Source organism: Oncorhynchus kisutch, linkage group LG25 (genome assembly GCF_002021735.2).
Source record: "Oncorhynchus kisutch isolate 150728-3 linkage group LG25, Okis_V2, whole genome shotgun sequence".
NCBI classification, from domain to species: domain Eukaryota; kingdom Metazoa; phylum Chordata; class Actinopteri; order Salmoniformes; family Salmonidae; genus Oncorhynchus; species Oncorhynchus kisutch.
Window position 1 is genome coordinate 42,195,640 of NC_034198.2, and position 20,797 is coordinate 42,216,436.

The 20,797-nt window shown below is 44.9% G+C and overlaps 1 protein-coding gene across 1 annotated transcript; it reads left to right on the forward strand.

The window, feature by feature from the left end:
- The first annotated feature begins 13,504 nt into the window (after positions 1–13,504).
- Positions 13,505–20,461, forward strand: tbxtb (T-box transcription factor Tb). The gene is made up of 8 exons (XM_031804850.1): positions 13,505–13,710; positions 14,346–14,610; positions 15,100–15,234; positions 15,489–15,550; positions 15,699–15,757; positions 16,050–16,211; positions 17,996–18,128; positions 20,173–20,461. The coding sequence occupies exons 1-8, from the start codon at positions 13,505–13,507 to the stop codon at positions 20,459–20,461; spliced, it is 1,311 nt and encodes a 436-aa protein (XP_031660710.1).
- The last annotated feature ends 336 nt before the right edge of the window (positions 20,462–20,797 follow it).

Genomic DNA, 20,797 nt, shown 5'->3' on the forward strand with positions numbered 1-20,797 from the left:
CCCTTTGTTAACACACACTGACCCCTCCCCTTTGTTAACATACACTGACCCCTCCCCTTTGTTAACACACTCTGACCCCTCCCCTTTGCTAACACACACTGACCCCTCCCCTTTGTTAACATACACTGACCCCTCCCCTTTGTTAACACACTCTGACCACTCCCCTTTGTTAACACACACTGACCCCTCCCCTTTGTTAACACACTCTGACCCCTCCCCTTTGTTAACACACTCTGACCCCTCCCCTTTGTTAACACACTCTGACCCCTCCCCTTTGTTAACACACTCCGACCCCTCACCTTTGTTAACACACTCACCCCTCCCCTTTGTTAACATACACTGACCCCTCCCCTTTGTTAACACACTCTGACCCCTCCCCTTTGTTAACACACTCCGACCCCTCACACCTTTGTTAACACACACTCACCCCTCCCCTTTGTTAACATACACTGACCCCTCCCCTTTGTTAACACACTCCGACCCCTCACCTTTGTTAACACACACTCACCCCTCCCCTTTGTTAACATACACTCACCCCTCCCCTTTGTTAACATACACTGACCCCTCCCCTTTGTTAACACACACTGACCCCTCCCCTTTGTTAACACACTCTGACCCCTCCCCTTTGTTAACACACACTGACCCCTCCCCTTTGTTAACACACACTGACCCCTCCCCTTTGTTAACACACACTGACCCCTCCCCTTTGTTAACATACACTGACCCCTCCCCTTTGTTAACACACACTGACCCCTCCCCTTTGTTAACATACACTGACCCCTCCCCTTTGTTAACACACTCTGACCCCTCCCCTTTGCTAACACACACTGACCCCTCCCCTTTGTTAACATACACTGACCCCTCCCCTTTGTTAACACACTCTGACCCCTCCCCTTTGTTAACACACTCCGACCCCTCACACCTTTGTTAACACACACTCACCCCTCCCCTTTGTTAACATACACTGACCCCTCCCCTTTGTTAACACACTCCGACCCCTCACCTTTGTTAACACACACTCACCCCTCCCCTTTGTTAACACACACTGACCCCTCCCCTTTGTTAACACACACTGACCCCTCCCCTTTGTTAACACACACTGACCCCTCCCCTTTGTTAACACACTCTGACCCCTCCTCTTTGTTAACACACACTGACCCCTCCCCTTTGTTAACACACTCTGTGTGTGTGTGTGTGTGTGTGTGTGTGTGTGTGTGTGTGTGTGTGTGTGTGTGTGTGTGTGTGTGTGTGTGTGTGTGTGTGTGTGTGTGTGTGTGTGTGCATGTGTGTGTGTCCGTCCGTCCGTCCGTCCGCCCCCCTCAGACCCAGTCCAAGATTTGGTTAGTAACACAGTACATAGAAACCTCCTCCACTGTGGAAGATGGAATATAACGCCTCCATGTTACGTCTGCTATTTACAGATTTGTGTTCCTAAATTGTAAACTGCCATAGCAACCGCTATTTGGAGGGAAAAAAGTATGGGATATTCCGTCATTGTCATTTAATTTGAGCATTTCTCAGAATGAACAGCATCTCCTCCATTTTGTATCATAGTCCATTTGACTCAAAGAAAACATTTTGACATCATCATTAACTTCATCAATCGTCTTTAAGACTTTTTAATGACATTTTCCTTGGCATCCTACCATAGACGCAGTATGTATTTCCTAGTGTTCACTCTGACAAGGAGAAAGAAGACGCGTGCTGGGAACCGTCCTCCTCTTCTCAAACCAAATCAGATGTTTCTAAGCCTAACACTGCCCAACCCTAAAGATCCTTCAAAGTCCAACTCTGATTGATGTCATTCTAACGAATACACCAGAGAAATATGTTCCTACTGGTGTCTTCTCCTAAGATATTAGTGACCGTTACCCAGTTGTTTGTGTTAGAGATGTGAAAAGAAAAAAAAAATCTAAGCCTCGTGTCATCACAACGAGGAACCTTAAAAACTTCAGTTTACACAATCTATATTTTTAGTGATCTTGATTGTATTTCAGCATTCCCTGTACTTGATTCAGCTTTGCGCCTCTTTGCAGATGTCTTCAATACTATTGTGGATAGTCATGCTCCCTTTATAAAATGGAGGGTTAAAGGTAGATTGAATGCCTGGTACACTCTGGAATTATCAGAAGTCATTCATAAAAGAGATGACGCTTGGGTCAAGGCCAGGAACACAGGCTTAAGCCTGGACTGGCAAGCTTTTAAGCAACTGAGGAATCATTGTGTAGAATAAATAATCAGAATGGCTAAATCTGATCATTATGTAACAGCTCTTTCAGATTGTAATGGAAACCCGACTAAATTCTGGAAAACTGTCAACTAACCGGTGCCCCCACACATTGACTCTGTACCGGTGCCCCCACACACTGACTCGATACCGGTGCCCCTGTACACTGACTCTGTACCGGTGCCCCCGTACACTGACTCTGTACCGGTGCCCCCGTACACTGACTCTGTACCGGTGCCCCCACACACTGACTCGGTACCGGTGCCCCCACACACTGACTCTGTACCGGTACCCCCACACATTGACTCTGTACCGGTACCCCCACACACTGACTCTGTACCGGTGCCCCCACACACTGACTCGATACCGGTGCCCCTGTACACTGACTCTGTACCGGTACCCCCACACACTGACTCGGTACCGGTGCCCCCACACACTGACTCTGTACCGGTGCCCCCGTACACTGACTCTGTACCGGTGCCCCCACACACTGACTCTGTACCGGTACCCCCACACATTGACTCTGTACCGGTGCCCCCACACACTGACTCTGTACCGGTGCCCCCACACACTGACTCGATACCGGTGCCCCTGTACACTGACTCTGTACCGGTACCCCCACACACTGACTCTGTACCGGTGCCCCTGTACACTGACTCTGTACCGGTGCCCCCACACATTGACTCTGTACCGGTGCCCCCACACACTGACTCGATACCGGTGCCCCTGTACACTGACTCTGTACCGGTGCCCCCACACATTGACTCTGTACCGGTGCCCCCACACATTGACTCTGTACCGGTGCCCCCACACACTGACTCGATACCGGTGCCCCTGTACACTGACTCTGTACCGGTACCCCCACACACTGACTCTGTACCGGTGCCCCCGTACACTGACTCTGTACCGGTGCCCCCACACACTGACTCGGTACCGGTGCCCCCACACATTGACTCTGTACCGGTGCCCCCACACACTGACTCTGTACCGGTGCCCCCACACACTGACTCTGTACCGGTGCCCCCACACACTGACTCGATACCGGTGCCCCTGTACACTGACTCTGTACCGGTACCCCCACACACTGACTCTGTACCGGTGCCCCTGTACACTGACTCTGTACCGGTGCCCCCACACATTGACTCTGTACCGGTGCCCCCACACACTGACTCGATACCGGTGCCCCTGTACACTGACTCTGTACCGGTGCCCCCCACACATTGACTCTGTACCGGTGCCCCCACACATTGACTCTGTACCGGTGCCCCCACACATTGACTCTGTACCGGTGCCCCCACACACTGACTCGATACCGGTGCCCCTGTACACTGACTCTGTACCGGTACCCCCACACACTGACTCTGTACCGGTGCCCCCGTACACTGACTCTGTACCGGTACCCCCACACACTGACTCTGTACCGGTGCCCCCGTACACTGACTCGGTACCGGTGCCCCCACACACTGACTCGGTACCGGTGCCCCCACACACTGACTCGGTACCGGTGCCCCCACACACTGACTCTGTACCGGTGCCCCCGTACACTGACTCTGTACCGGTGCCCCAACACACTGACTCTGTACCGGTGCCCCAACACACTGACTCTGTACCGGTGCCCCCACACATTGACTCTGTACCGGTGCCCCCACACACTGACTCTGTACCGGTGCCCCCACACATTGACTCTGTACCGGTGCCCCCACACATTGACTCTGTACCGGTGCCCCCACACACTGACTCGATACCGGTGCCCCTGTACACTGACTCTGTACCGGTACCCCCACACACTGACTCTGTACCGGTGCCCCCGTACACTGACTCTGTACCGGTACCCCCACACATTGACTCTGTACCGGTACCCCCACACACTGACTCGGTACCGGTGCCCCCACACACTGACTCGGTACCGGTGCCCCCACACATTGACTCTGTACCGGTGCCCCCACACATTGACTCTGTACCGGTGCCCCCACACACTGACTCGATACCGGTGCCCCTGTACACTGACTCTGTACCGGTACCCCCACACACTGACTCGGTACCGGTGCCCCCACACACTGACTCGGTACCGGTGCCCCCACACACTGACTCGGTACCGGTGCCCCCACACACTGACTCGGTACCGGTGCCCCCACACACTGACTCGGTACCGGTGCCCCCACACACTGACTCTGTACCGGTGCCCCAACACACTGACTCTGTACCGGTGCCCCCGCACACTGACCCTTCCCCCTTAGTCCTGGACATACACTTGTTGTATTCAGCATTTCATGGTAAGGTCTACACTTGTTGTATTCAGCATTTCACGGTAAGGTCTACACTTGTTGTATTCAGCATTTCACGGTAAGGTCTACACTTGTTGTATTCAGCATTTCATGGTAAGGTCTACACTTGTTGTATTCAGCATTTCACGGTAAGGTCTACACTTGTTGTATTCAGCATTTCACGGTAAGGTCTACACTTGTTGTATTCAGCATTTCATGGTAAGGTCGACACTTGTTGTATTCAGCATTTCATGGGAAGGTCTACACTTGTTGTATTCAGCATTTCATGGTAAGGTCTACACTTGTTGTATTCAGCATTTCATGGTAAGGTCGACACTTGTTGTATTCAGCATTTCATGGTAAAGTCTATACTTGTTGTATTCAGCATTTCATGGGAAGGTCTACACTTGTTGTATTCAGCATTTCATGGTAAGGTCGACACTTGTTGTATTCAGCATTTCATGGTAAAGTCTATACTTGTTGTATTCAGCATTTCATGGGAAGGTCTACACTTGTTGTATTCAGCATTTCATGGGAAGGTCTACACTTGTTGTATTCAGCATTTCATGGTAAAGTCTATACTTGTTGTATTCGGCGCATGTGACTAATAAAGCTTCATTTGATTTGAAATCCCTATTAATTCAGACACTGGCCTCGTTATGGGGAAACATGCTATCATTGATGCATTTAATCACCATTTTATTTCAGCAGGCTATCTCTTTGACAACTTTTAAGCCTATTCATAATGATACTGGGTTGGATGCTGATAGGGGGGGGGGGGGTCTTACTGAATGATCAGAGAAAGGATAGTCAAAGCTTTCCTTTTAGGCTATTTAAAGAAAAATATGTCCTGGATGCTATCAGTATACAACAAGAAATCCATAGGGACGACCAATTGGATCCCGGTCTGCTTAAATGTGCAGCACCCATCATTGTTGTCTCAATAACCACCATTTTTATTTAACATTGTTATCAGGAAATATTCCAACAGTATGAAATCAGCTCTTGTGCCTCCGATCCATAAGGGCGGATAGTAGTGATCATAATCATTATCGCCCCATTTCAAGGCTTCCTGGTCTAGCTAAGATTCTAGAATCCCTGGTAAATGTACAACTTTGCTCTTTTTTTATCTGAGAAATGTATTTTGAATGTAAACCAATCAGGGTTTAGACCTGGACGTCCAATCAGGGTGTTGTCCTGGACATCCAATCAGGGCTTAAGTCTGGACATCCAATCAGGGTGTTGTCCTGGGCATCCAATCAGGGTTTAGTCCTGGACATCCAATCAGGGTGTTGTCCTGGACATCCAATCAGGGCTTAAGTCTGGACATCCAATCAGGGTGTTGTCCTGGGCATCCAATCAGGGTTTAGGTCTGGACATCCAATCAGGGTTTAGTCCTGGACATCCAATCAGGGTTTAGTCCTGGACATCCAATCAGGGTTTAGTCCTGGACATCCAATCAGGGTTTATAGTCCTGGACATCCAATCAGGGTTTAGTCCTGGACATCCAATCAGGGTGTTGTCCTGGACATATCACTATGACAGTAAACCACTTTAGTTGTTAATGATCTTGTCAGTGATTTAGACACTAAAATGAAATGTGCTGCGTTGTTTGTGGACCTGTAAAAAGCTTTTGATACTGTTGATCATGATGACCTGTTCTCTCGTGAATATTTATATAAACACCATTGTCAATCTGTTAAATAGTAAACTTCATCTATATGTGGAGGATATTATTATATATGCTGTTACCCTGACTATTGAGACTGTTGATCGGAATGTTACCCTGACTGTTGATCTGACTGTTGATCTGACTGTTACCCTGACTGTTGATCTGACTGTTACCCTGACTGTTGATCTGACTGTTGATCTGACTGTTGATCTGACAGTTACTCTGACTATTGATCTGACTGTTGATCTGACTGTTACTCCGACTATTGAGACTGTTGATCTGACTGTTACTCCGACTATTGAGACTGTTGATCTGACTGTTGATCTGACTGTTACTCTGACTATTGATCTGACATTTGATCTGACTTTTACCCTGACTATTGATCTGACTGTTACCCTGACTGTTGATCTGACTGTTACCCTGACTGTTGATCTGACTGTTACCCTGACTGTTGATCTGACTGTTACCCTGACTGTTGATCTGACTGTTACTCTGACTATTGATCTGACTGTTACCCTGACTGTTGATCTGACTGTTACCCTGACTGTTGATCTGACTGTTACCCTGACTGTTGATCTGACTGTTACCCTAACTGTTGATCTGACTGTTACCCTGACTGTTGATCTGACTGTCGATCTGACTGTTGATCTGACTGTTGATCTGACTGTTACCCTGACTGTTGATCTGACTGTTACCCTGACTGTTGATCTGACTGTTACCCTGACTGTTGATCTGACTGTTACCCTGACTGTTGATCTGACTGTTACCCTGACTGTTGATCTGACTGTTACCCTGACTGTTGATCTGACTGTTACCCTGACTGTTGATCTGACTGTTACCCTGACTGTTGATCTGACTGTTACCCTGACTGTTGATCTGACTGTTACTCTGACTATTGATCTGACAGTGGATCTGACTATTACCCTGACTATTGATCTGACTGTTACCCTGACTGTTGATCTGACTGTTACCCTGACTATTGATCTGACTATTGATCTGACTGTTACCCTGACTGTTGATCTGACTGTTACCCTGACTGTTGATCTGACTGTTACCCTGACTGTTGATCTGACTGTTACCCTGACTGTTGATCTGACTGTTACCCTGACTATTGATCTGACTGTTGATCTGACTGTTGATCTGACTGTTACCCTGACTATTGATCTGACTGTTACCCTGACTGTTGATCTGACTGTCGATCTGACTGTTGATCTGACTGTTTGATCTGACTGTTACCCTAACTGTTGATCTGACTGTTACCCTGACTGTTGATCTGACTGTTACCCTGACTGTTACCCTGACTGTTGATCTGACTGTTACCCTGACTGTTGATCTGACTGTTACCCTGACTGTTGATCTGACTGTTACCCTGACTGTTGATCTGACTGTTACCCTGACTGTTGATCTGACTGTTACCCTGACTGTTACCCTGACTGTTGATCTGACTGTTACCCTGACTATTGATCTGACTGTTACCCTGACTGTTGATCTGACTGTTACCCTGACTGTTGATTTGACTGTTACCCTGACTGTTGATCTGACTGTTACCCTGACTATTGATCTGACTGTTGATCTGACTGTTACCCTGACTGTTGATCTGACTGTTACCCTGACTGTTGATCTGACTGTTACCCTGACTGTTGATCTGACTGTTACCCTGACTATTGATCTGACTATTACCCTGACTGTTACCCTGACTGTTGATCTGACTGTTACCCTGACTGTTGATCGGACTGTTACCCTGACTATTGATCTGACTGTTGATCTGACTGTTACCCTGACTATTGATCTGACTGTTGATCTGACTGTTACCCTGACTATTGATCTGACTGTTGATCTGACTGTTACTCTGACTATTGATCTGACTGTTACCCTGACTGTTACCCTGACTGTTACCCTGACTGTTGATCCTGACTGTTACCCTGACTGTTGATCTGACTGTTACCCTGACTGTTACCCTGACTGTTGATCTGACTGTTACCCTGACTGTTGATCTGACTGTTACCCTGACTGTTACCCTGACTGTTGATCTGACTGTTACCCTGACTGTTGATCTGACTGTTACCCTGACTGTTACCCTGACTGTTGATCTGACTGTTACCCTGACTATTGATCTGACTGTTGATCTGACTGTTACCCTGACTGTTGATCTGACTTTTGATCTGACTGTTGATCTGACTGTTACCCTGACTGTTGATCTGACTGTTACCCTGACTGTTACCCTGACTGTTGATCTGACTGTTGATCTGACTGTTACCCCTGACTGTTGATCTGACTGTTACCCTGACTATTGATCTGACTGTTGATCTGACTGTTGATCTGACTGTCGATCTGACTGTTGATCTGACTATTGATCTGACTGTTACCCTGACTGTTACCCTGACTGTTGATCTGACTGTTACCCTGACTGTTGATCTGACTGTTACCCTGACTATTGATCTGACTGTTACCCTGACTGTTGATCTGACTGTTACCCTGACTATTGATCTGACTGTTGATCTGACTGTCGATCTGACTGTTGATCTGACTGTTGATCTGACTGTTACCCTGACTGTTGATCTGACTGTTACCCTGACTGTTGATCTGACTGTTACCCTGACTGTTGATCTGACTGTTGATCTGACTGTTACCCTGACTGTTGATCTGACTGTTACCCTGACTGTTGATCTGACTGTTGATCTGACTGTTACCCTGACTGTTACCCTGACTGTTGATCTGACTGTTACCCTGACTGTTACCCTGACTGGTGATCTGACTGTTACCCTGACTGTTGATCTGACTGTTACCCTGACTGTTACCCTGACTGTTGATCTGACTGTTGATCTGACTGTTACCCTGACTGTTGATCTGACTGTTACCCTGACTGTTGATCTGACTGTTACCCTGACTGTTACCCTGACTGGTGATCTGACTGTTACCCTGACTGTTACCCTGAATGTTACCCTGACTGTTGATCTGACTGTTGATCTGACTGTTACCCTGACTGTTGATCTGACTGTTACCCTGACTGTTGATCTGACTGTTACCCTGACTGTTACCCTGACTGGTGATCTGACTGTTACCCTGACTGTTACCCTGACTGTTACCCTGACTGTTGATCTGACTGTTACCCTGACTGTTACCCTGACTGTTGATCTGACTGTTGATCTGACTGTTACCCTGACTGTTGATCTGACTGTTGATCTGACTGTTACCCTGACTGTTGATCTGACTGTTGATCTGACTGTTGATCTGACTGTTACCCTGACTGTTGATCTGACTGTTGATCTGACTGTTGATCTGACTGTTACCCTGACTGTTGATCTGACTGTTATCTGACTGTTACCCTGACTGTTGATCTGACTGTTGATCTGACTGTTACCCTGACTGTTGATCTGACTGTTGATCTGACTGTTGATCTGACTGTTACCCTGACTGTTGATCTGACTGTTACCCTGACTGTTGATCTGACTGTTACCCTGACTGTTACCCTGACTGTTACCCTGACTGTTACCCTGACTGGTGATCTGACTGTTACCCTGACTGTTGATCTGACTGTTACCCTGACTGTTACCCTGACTGTTGATCTGACTGTTGATCTGACTGTTACCCTGACTGGTGATCTGACTGTTACCCTGACTGTTGATCTGACTGTTGATCTGACTGTTACCCTGACTGTTGATCTGACTGTTGATCTGACTGTTACCCTGACTGTTGATCTGACTGTTGATCTGACTGTTACCCTGACTGTTGATCTGACTGTTACCCTGACTGTTGATCTGACTGTTGATCTGACTGTTACCCTGACTGTTGATCTGACTGTTGATCTGACTGTTACCCTGACTGTTGATCTGACTGTTACCCTGACTGTTGATCTGACTGTTGATCTGACTGTTACCCTGACTGTTACCCTGACTGGTGATCTGACTGTTACCCTGACTGTTGATCTGACTGTTACCCTGACTGTTACCCTGACTGTTGATCTGACTGTTGATCTGACTGTTGATCTGACTGTTGATCTGACTGTTGATCTGACTATTGATCTGACTGTTACCCTGACTGTTACCCTGACTGTTGATCTGACTGTTACCCTGACTGTTGATCTGACTGTTGATCTGACTGTTACCCTGACTGTTGATCTGACTGTTACCCTGACTGTTACCCTGACTGTTGATCTGACTGTTGATCTGACTGTTACCCTGACTGTTACCCTGACTGTTACCCTGACTGTTGATCTGACTGTTACCCTGACTGTTACCCTGACTGTTGATCTGACTGTTGATCTGACTGTTACCCTGACTGTTGATCTGACTGTTACCCTGACTGTTACCCTGACTGTTGATCTGACTGTTGATCTGACTGTTACCCTGACTGTTGATCTGACTGTTACCCTGACTGTTACCCTGACTGTTGATCTGACTGTTGATCTGACTGTTACCCTGACTGTTACCCTGACTGTTACCCTGACTGTTGATCTGACTGTTGATCTGACTGTTGATCTGACTGTTACCCTGACTGTTGATCTGACTGTTGATCTGACTGTTGATCTGACTGTTACCCTGACTGTTGATCTGACTGTTACCCTGACTGTTACCCTGACTGTTGATCTGACTGTTGATCTGACTGTTACCCTGACTGTTACCCTGACTGTTGATCTGACTGTTGATCTGACTGTTACCCTGACTGTTACCCTGACTGTTGATCTGACTGTTACCCTGACTGTTGATCTGACTGTTGATCTGACTGTTACCCTGACTGATGATCTGACTGTTGATCTGACTGTTACCCTGACTGTTGATCTGACTGTTGATCTGACTGTTACCCTGACTGTTGATCTGACTGTTACCCTGACTGTTGATCTGACTGTTACCCTGACTGTTACCTGACTGTTGATCTGACTGTTACCCTGACTGTTGATCTGACTGTTGATCTGACTGTTACCCTGACTGTTGATCTGACTGTACCCTGACTGTTGATCTGACTGTTACCCTGACTGTTGATCTGACTGTTACCCTGACTGTTGATCTGACTGTTGATCTGACTGTTACCCTGACTGTTACCCTGACTGTTGATCTGACTGTTGATCTGACTGTTACCCTGACTGTTGATCTGACTGTTACCCTGACTATTGATCTGACTGTTACCCTGACTGTTGATCTGACTGTTGATCTGACTGTTGATCTGACTGTTGATCTGACTGTTGATCTGACTGTTGATCTGACTGTTACCCTGACTATTGATCTGACTGTTGATCTGACTGTTGATCTGACTGTTACCCTGACTGTTGATCTAGGAATCCCTTGCTGATGTAAATGCTGTGTTTAATACAGGAAAAGGACATACATGTTGTTTTAAACTGTGGTGAGAATGTTTCAGATGAACTACATGTTCACTGATTAGATGGTTCTCCAACCCAACGTGTTCCCGCATATAAACACTTAGGCATTTGGATTGCTTTTTCTACAGAAACAGATCGTTCCTTTCTCTAAGCAGTAGGAAGCAGATTATTCAGTCAATCTTTTTATCCGTTGTTGATTATGGTGATGTTATTTATCAAAGTGCAGTTGCTCCAACTCTTAAACCATTGGATGCCATCCATCATAGTGCCTTTCGTTTTGTTACAGCTGACATGTTTGATACCCACTGCATCCTGTATCAAAACGTTTTCTGGACTTCGCTAAAGACCTGTAGATCTCTACATGACTCCCTTTCTGTTTACAAGGCCATACTTCATAAACTTCTCTCTTATCTAACGTTTCAGTTGAAGTATAGACACCTGAGTTGCCTAACCCCGTCCACAGGATTGGTTAACTCTTGAGGTTCCTTGGGTTTCCACCGAGCTCTTTTTTCAAATGCATTTTTATCACTATATGCATTACAGCTTGATGTCCTGGTGCCGTTCGGTCAATTTAAAGTATTGATAGGGGTCTTATTTGTGGAAGAAATGTAACAGTTTTTATGGGTAATTTGTTATGATTTATTTGTGCTTAACACGACTGGGTTTTTGTATATATATATATATAAATAAATACGTGTATAATGTGTATATGTATATTGTGTTAAAAAGGGTGCGTTTGGAAAAGAGACCTACTGTTAGGTCGACATATAACTTCCCTGTCGAAATAAAGGCGAAATAAAAATGTAACTACAAATTATTTGAAGAGAAATATAACACCGGTAATGTGTATTTCCTAGAATAACAAAAAAGATATGTGATGACGTTGAATCAACTTGGAAAAGTTGAACACAACTTTTAACCTAAATTCAATGCCATTTCTGTTGTTAATTTCACGTTGAATTCACGTTAGTTAAAAACTCAAACCAAATGTAAATTAAAACTGGATGTTAAACCGTCTGTTCGCAGTGGGTTTCTGCTAACTGGATGGATTGGTTCTCGTTGCGAATCATTTAGCCAAATAATAAAACTGAGAAGTGTTTTCTGTTGTTCGCAGACTTGTTTCTATGCATCCCTTCTATTGTTAAAGGTGTGTGTTACGGCCTGGTCTGTATTTCCTGCGTTTTGTCACCTACCCGACCACTTCACAGGCCTTGAAACGAATAAACATCTCGAATAACCTTCGTCGTGGGAAATGGTTTTTGGAAATGATTTCAGTTGTTAAAAGTTTTGTAGAATAAAAACAGAACTATTAATTCATGAGTAAAAGCAACAACAACCAAAAAAGTTTAAATAATGTCGTAGAATATAAAGTGTTTAATTAGAGGGAAACTTAAAAGTGTGTCTTTCGCATAGAAAGTGTCACAAGTGAAGACGTTTTAAACCAATATAATACTAATATATTCGGTCTATAAAGTTAGACTAGAGTTTGATCATCAGAAATAAAGCATTTTATGAGTCCTACCTATCTGAACATAGGCCTCCAGTCATTTGAGATTGAGTGAAACTGTAAAGAACATTTGAAATAAATACCTGAAAGTTCAAATCCCTCGGTTTCATTCTGCAGTTCTTTGATATAGACTACTACGTGTAAATATTGACAGATTGAAGTAATAAAACAATTACAATTGGCTTGTGAGCAATCGACTTCAGACACATTACCCATCCTTCCTGTAAAGCCATCCTTCCTCCCTAATCCTACTGATACAGTATAGCCTCATACAACCAATGGCTGACCAGACGGCATACATCAAAGCGAAGACCAGCCAACCAGCGATGGCACAAAGATATATCAGTTTATTGACTGTTACTTCGGAATATATATTCGGAAACTTGCAATGGAGTGGAGAATATTTGCTATATTCAAGTGGATTGGATATATAGCCTATTTGGGAACGACCGATTTTTTGTTTTCTTAATCTCAAAGTGTAATACGTAATTTTTCAACCCTGGAGCTGTTGGAAAGAATGGCCTCAGGTGGCGGGGATGGCCCGGGGAAGGTTACACAGTACCGGGTGGACCACCTTCTCACTGCCGTGGAGAACGAGCTACAGGCGGGCAGCGAGAAGGGCGATCCTACGGAGAGACAACTCAAAGTCGGCTTGGATGAGAACGAACTGTGGCGGAAGTTCAAGGAACTCACGAATGAAATGATAGTAACCAAAAATGGCAGGTAAGAATTGAATTGACATGTGTTTTATATACACGTATATACTGTATTATGGTTGGTTGTTTTATGCGTATTATTTATGGTTCGGCTACCTGCCAAATGTATAGCCTTTCTTTTTACAACGGTCTTAATTTATATAGTGAAAAAAGCAGGTAGGCTTATATATATTTGTAAATGTATTTAACTGGGCAAGTAAAAACAAATATTTACAATAACGGCCTAGAAACCGTGGGTTAACTGCCTTGTTCAGAGGCAGAATTACATTTTTTTTTTGACCTTGTCAACTCGTGGATTCGATCCAGCAACCTTTCGGTTACTGGCCCAACGCTCTAACCGCTACCTGCCGCCCCTAACAGCCGTAGGTTTATATCACAAATAAATAGTGTTAAACGTGTCTATAACATTGCTGTGGTATCACAGTAATAAAGGAAACAGGATTGCACACATTCATTCATTATATTTAGAGTTTTTCCTGTAACACCCAGGTCTATTAATATTCACATGGCCTATAAAGTGAACCACTCGTTCGCTTGACATTAGTGTCAGTAATTCCCTATTGTACAATAGATTATAGTTATTGTTTGACTATAAAGGATGAGATAAGGACACCTGTTATTCTATTTTCCTTTGTATCCAAGGCGCATGTTTCCGGTGCTGAAGGTGAATGTTTCTGGGTTGGATCCAAACGCCATGTACTCGTTTCTGCTGGACTTCGTGGCTGCGGACAACCACCGGTGGAAATACGTTAATGGGGAGTGGGTTCCCGGGGGTAAACCCGAGCCTCAAGCCCCGAGCTGCGTATATATCCACCCGGATTCGCCAAACTTTGGAGCGCGCTGGATGAAAGATCCGGTCTCATTCTGTAAAGTCAAACTCACCAACAAACTCAATGGAGGAGGCCAGGTTAGACGATTACAGTCTTATCACTTTAAATGTCATTTTATAACCTTTTGAGTGCTCGTGTTTTCCCCCAATAATTGTGATAACAATTTAGATCAGAAAACATGTCAAGTTATGGAATTCAAATCAAATGTATTTATAAAGCCCTTCTTACATCAGCTGATATCTCAAAGTACTGTAACAGAAACCCAGAATAAAACCCCAAACATCAACAATGCAGGTGTAGAAGCACGGTGGCTAGGAAAAACTCCCTAGGAAGAAACCTAGAGAGGAACCAGGCTATGAGGGGTGGCCAGGAATTTCCAAACGAGACGCTTTTATCTAAAGTGAATTACAATCAAGCGTGTATACATGTTAGGCTATGTTGTCACGGGAACACCCATCAATCAACATTACGATTAAAATAAATGATCTATTTATACCTGTAAAATAAAGCATATTATTTAACTTTTTGCGTTTAAAAAACAACAACATTTTTTATACATTTTTCAGATCATGTTAAACTCGTTGCACAAATATGAGCCACGTGTCCATATTGTGCGCGTCGGAGGGCCGCAGAGAATGATCACGAGTCACTCCTTCCCGGAGACTCAGTTCATAGCGGTCACTGCCTACCAGAACGAAGAGGTACATTATTGTATTGATACATTATTTTATAAACACTCTAATGTTAATAGTAATGTGTGTTTTTTTTGTTGCTGTTGTTCACGTATAACTGTCCAATACGTAGACTGTGAAGTACGCAACGTTGTAGACATTTTGTTTTGGTCTTTTTAGGTGAAGAAGATATAACATTTAAAAAAATCTAGTTTATTAAAGATTCGTTATTTTATTATTAGCTCTTAACCAATTTTGTATTGTATTTTCACTCCACATTTTAGATAACCGGTCTGAAAATCAAATACAACCCGTTTGCCAAGGCCTTTCTGGATGCTAAAGAAAGGTAAGGCAAGTTCCCTGCTCCCTTTTCTGTCCACTAGAAATATATATATTTAGTTAGATTTGATTTAGAATACAGGATATATTAGTGAGTGTTTAGATTGAGAGCCAGTGTTCCACAGACATGTTCTGATTGGATTCCCTCTCCACAGAACGGATCATAAAGACATTATGGATGACAGTGACAACCAGCACTCAAGCTACTCTCAATGTAAGTATTTTAGACATATATATATATATTTATTTATTAAACATTTAAATAAAGAATGGGATTGATACATACGATAGAGTTTACAGACAGCACATTGGCAATGTAAACATTGACTAAGTAATTTACTTAAATTCTTTATTTTTTAGATCTCAATTCTTCAATTTGACACATAAGCAACAAAAAAAAGGCGTTCAAAATAAATGTGGTGGATTTAACAAATAGAAGATATAAAACTCCCCACATAAAATGACTCCATGTTTCCCTGTGTTCCTGTGGGCCCACCACACTACAGTGAGTGGATGGTTCATCCCAGGACCTCCTGCTAGCCCTCACACGCAGTTTGGAAGCCCACTGTCCCTGTCCTCGTCCCACGGCTGTGACCGCTACTCCACCCTGAGAAACCATCGCTCTGCACCGTACAGCAGCCCTTACACCCATCGCACCAACTCCCCTAGTGAGTGTCTCGCTCTCCTGTCCTCCACCTCCTCTCTATCCCCTCTCCTGTCCTACACCCCCTCTCTATCCCCTCTCCTGTCCTCCACCCCTCTCTACCCCCTCTCCTGTCTCCTGTCCTCCACCCCCTCTCTACCCCCTCTCCTGTCCTCCACCCCCTCTCTACCCCCTCTCCTGTCCTCCACCCCCTCTCTACCCCCTCCCCTGTCCTCCAACCCCTCTCTACCCCCTCTCCTGTCCTCAACCCCCTCTCTACCCCCTCTCCTGTCCTCCACCCCCTCTCTACCCCCTCTCCTGTCCTCCACCCCCTCTCTACCCCCTCTCCTGTCCTCCACCCGCTCTCTACCCCCTCTCCTGTTCTCCACCCCCTCTCTACCCCCTCTCCTGTCCTCCACCCCCTCTTCTGTCCTCCACCGCCTCCCCCACCACCTCCCCAACACCCCTTCCCTTCTCCTCCACCTCTACCCATCCAGGTCAAAGCTACCTTCACCCCTTCCCTCCTCTCCTCCTCCACCTCTACCCATCCAGGACATAGCTACCTTCACCCCTTCCCTCCTCTCCTCCTTCACCTCTATCCATCCTACCAACACCCCTTCCCTTCCTTTCCACCATTAACAAGAAAGTCAAACAAATGTGACTGACCAGGAGATATTCTGCATTCCTCTGGTCTTTGTGAGAGCAGGACACTCAGAGCTGTAAACAGATGGTCTTCCAACATGGAATGCCACGACAGATGCATTAGTCAGTCATCATCACCTTCTTCAGCCAGTACTGTATACTGTATACTGTGTACTGTGTACTGTATACTGTGTACTGTGTACTGTGTACTGTGTACTGTGAACCTGAACTAAAGACACCCCTAGAATTACATTTAGCACAGAGTAATTGACTGAATTCAAAGACTCTTAAAAGCCCCTTTTCACAGCGAGAGAACTACAGAATATATACATACATACAGTGGGGCAAAAAAGTATTTAGTCAGCCACCCATTGTGCAAGTTCTCCCACTTAAAAAGATGAGAGAGGCCTGTAATTTTCATCATAGGTACACTTCAACTATGACAGACAAAATGAGAAAAAAAATCCAGAAAACCACATTGTAGGATTTTTAATGAATTTATTTGCAAATTATGGTGGAAAGTAAGTATTTGGTCACCTACAAACAAGCAAGATTTCTGGCTTCTCTATCCTCCACTCGTTACCTGTATTAATGGCACCTGTTTGAACTTGTTATCAGTATAAAAGACACCTGTCCACAACCAGAATACAGACAGACACATACATACACACACACTACATACATACATACATACATACATACACACACACACACACACACACACACACACACACACACATACATACATACATACATACATACATACATACATACATACATACATACATACATACATACATACATACATACATACATACATACATATCAGAAGATATGTTTCTTTCTGCACACCCGGAGGACGCTGGGTCAACTGTGCCCCGTCCTATTGGACTCCCAAACACCGGCCGGATGTGATACAGCCTGGATACGAACCAGTGACTGTAGTGACGCCTCCGAGACGCTGAGATGCAGTGTCTTAGACTGCTGTGCCACTCGGGAGCTTCAACAGGCAGAAAGGAGCACTAACTAACTAACTTATTATTGGTGCAGGCCCCATGGTCTGGTGATTTAGACAATAGAGATCTGGGTTTAATTTAGTCTCCCCTGTTGTTTCAAATAAAGAAAAAATGAATCTTTAAAATAAACTAATGATTGGTTGTGTTGCAGCTGGTTACTCTGATATGTCCTCTGGCTGTCTGTCCATGCTGCCCTCCCATGACAACTGGTCCAGTCTTCAGATGTCTTCCCACTCCACCATGCTGCCCGTGACCCACTGTAGCGTCACTGGGACCAACTCCAGGTTGGTGGCCTCAACACACCTCTCCTGCTGCTTCTTCTTCTCTCTGTCTCTGTCTCTGTCTCTCTCTCGCTGTCTCTCTATCTCTCTCTCTCTGTCTCTCTCTGTCTCTCAATTCAATTCAATTCAATTCAAGGGCTTTATTGGCATGGGAAACATGTGTTAACATTGCCAAAGCAAGTGAGGTAGACAACATACAAAGTGAATATATAACATACACATTCAGAAGTTTCAAAACAGTAAAGACATTACAAATGTCATATTATATATATATACAGTGTTCTAACAATGTACAAATGGCTAAAGGACACAAGATAAAATAAATAAGCATAAATATGGGTTGTATTTACAATGGTGTTTGTTCTTCACTGGTTGCCCTTTTCTCGTGGCAACAGGTCACAAATCTTGCTGCTGTGATGGCACACTGTGGAATTTCACCCAGTAGATATGGGAGTTTTTCAAAATTGGATTTGTTTTCGAATTCTTTGTGGGTCTGTGTAATCTGAGGGAAATATGTCTCTCTAATATGGTCATACATTGGGCAGGAGGTTAGGAAGTGCAGCTCAGTTTCCACCTCATTTTGTGGGCAGTGAGCACATAGCCTGTCTTCTCTTGAGAGCCATGTCTGCCTACGGCGGCCTTTCTCAATAGCAAGGCTATGCTCACTGAGTCTGTACATAGTCAAGGCTTTCCTTAATTTTGGGTCAGTCACCGTGGTCAGGTATTCTGCCGCTGTGTACTCTCTGTGTAGGGCCAAATAGCATTCTAGTTTGCTCTGTTTATTTGTTAATTCTTTCCAATGTGTTAAGTAGTTATCTTTTTGTTTTCTCATGATTTGGTTGGGTCTAATTGTGCTGCTGTCCTGGGGCTCTGTAGTGTGTGTTTGTGGCCCCAGGACCAGCTTGCTTAGGGGACTCTTCTCCAGGTTCATCTCTCTGTAGGTGATGGCTTTGTTATGGAAGGTTTGTGAATCGCTTCCTTTTAGGTGGTTGTAGAATCGTTCACAGCTTTGTGTCGCTGTCTCTCTCTCTCTCTCTCTCTCTCTCTCTCTCTCTCTCTCTCTCTCTCTCTCTCTCTCTCTCTCTCTCTCTCTCTCTCTCTCTCTCTCTCTCTCATGTACTACTTATGAATGTGTTATGTAAGGGTTATGAATGTGTTATGTAAGGGTTATGAATGTGTTATGTACTGGTTATGAATGTGTTATGTACCGGTTATGAATGTGTTATGTAAGGGTTATGAATGTGTTATGTACTGGTTATGAATGTGTTATGTACTGGTTATGAATGTGTTATGTAAGGGTTATGAATGCATTATGTACTGGTTATGAATGTGTTATGTAAGGGTTATGAATGCATTATGTACTGGTTATGAATGTGTTATGTAAGGGTTATGAATGTGTTATGTACTGGTTATGAATGTGTTATGTACTGGTTATGAATGTGTTATGTACTGGTTATGAATGTGTTATGTACTGGTTATGAATGTGTTATGTAAGGGTTATGAATGCATTATGTACTGGTTATGAATGTGTTATGTAAGGGTTATGAATGCATTATGTACTGGTTATGAATGCATTATGTACTGGTTGTTAATGTGTTATGTAAGGGTTATGAATGCATTATGTACTGGTTATGAATGTGTTATGTACTGGTTATGAATGTGTTATGTACTGGTTATGAATGTGTTATGTAAGGGTTATGAATGTGTTATGTAAGGGTTATGAATGCATTATGTACTGGTTATGAATGTGTTATGTAAGGGTTATGAATGCATTATGTACTGGTTATGAATGTGTTATGTACTGGTTATGAATGTGTTATGTAAGGGTTATGAATGCATTATGTACTGGTTATGAATGTGTTATGTAAGGGTTATGAATGCATTATGTACTGGTTATGAATGCATTATGTACTGGTTGTTAATGTGTTACGTACTGGTTATGAATGTGTTCATACGTACTGTAGGTCTCTTTCCAGTAAAGAATTACCATGTATTCCAGGTGAAACTGACATAGTATTCTGTTCTCGCCTGTCCTCTCTGTATCCAGCCAGTACCCCAGCCTGTGGTCCGTTAGTAACCCGTCCCTGACCCCTGTCTCCCAGTCGGGGGAGATGTCCAACAGCCTAGGCTCCCAGTTCCTGCGAGGCACCAGTAGTAGCCACTATCCTGGGCTGTCTCACTCCGTCACAGCGCCACCTGGTGGATCCCCGCTGTATGACTGCAGCACGGCCACAGAGGTGCACGATGGTACGACACTATCGCATTACGATACGTCACCGCACAGTCACACACGACTGACTACAGTATGGACTCCTGTTACACCTCCTTCCATGTAGGGGGGAGAGAGAGAGACGGGGTGGGGCAGGGGTGGGGCATGGAAGGGGCGGGGCAGGGGTGGGGCGGGGGCAGGGGCGGGGTAGGGCGGGGGCGGGGCAGGCCAGGGGTGGGGCGGGGGCGGGGTGGGGCATGGAAGGGGCGGGGCAGGCCAAAGGTGGGGCGGGGCAGGGCAGAGGCGGGGCAGGGGCGGGGCAGGGCAGGGGTGGGGCGGGGCAGGGCAGACAGACAGCGTAATACAATCAATGCCTATGTTTTGTGAAAAAAAAGCTTGATAGCAACATGGATTGTGATCTGTTAACATAATTAAAAGGTTATATTGAGCTTGTATCTGCTCA

Bases quoted from the DNA above. Each gene is read 5' to 3' on its own strand.
- tbxtb (XM_031804850.1), top strand. From the start codon at position 13,505: ATGGCCTCAGGTGGCGGGGATGGCCCGGGGAAGGTTACACAGTACCGG. The intron at 16,212-17,995 runs GTGAGTGTCTCG...GTTGTGTTGCAG, and splicing joins CCATCGCACCAACTCCCCTA to CTGGTTACTCTGATATGTCC. The intron at 18,129-20,172 runs GTTGGTGGCCTC...CTCTGTATCCAG, and splicing joins GTCACTGGGACCAACTCCAG to CCAGTACCCCAGCCTGTGGT.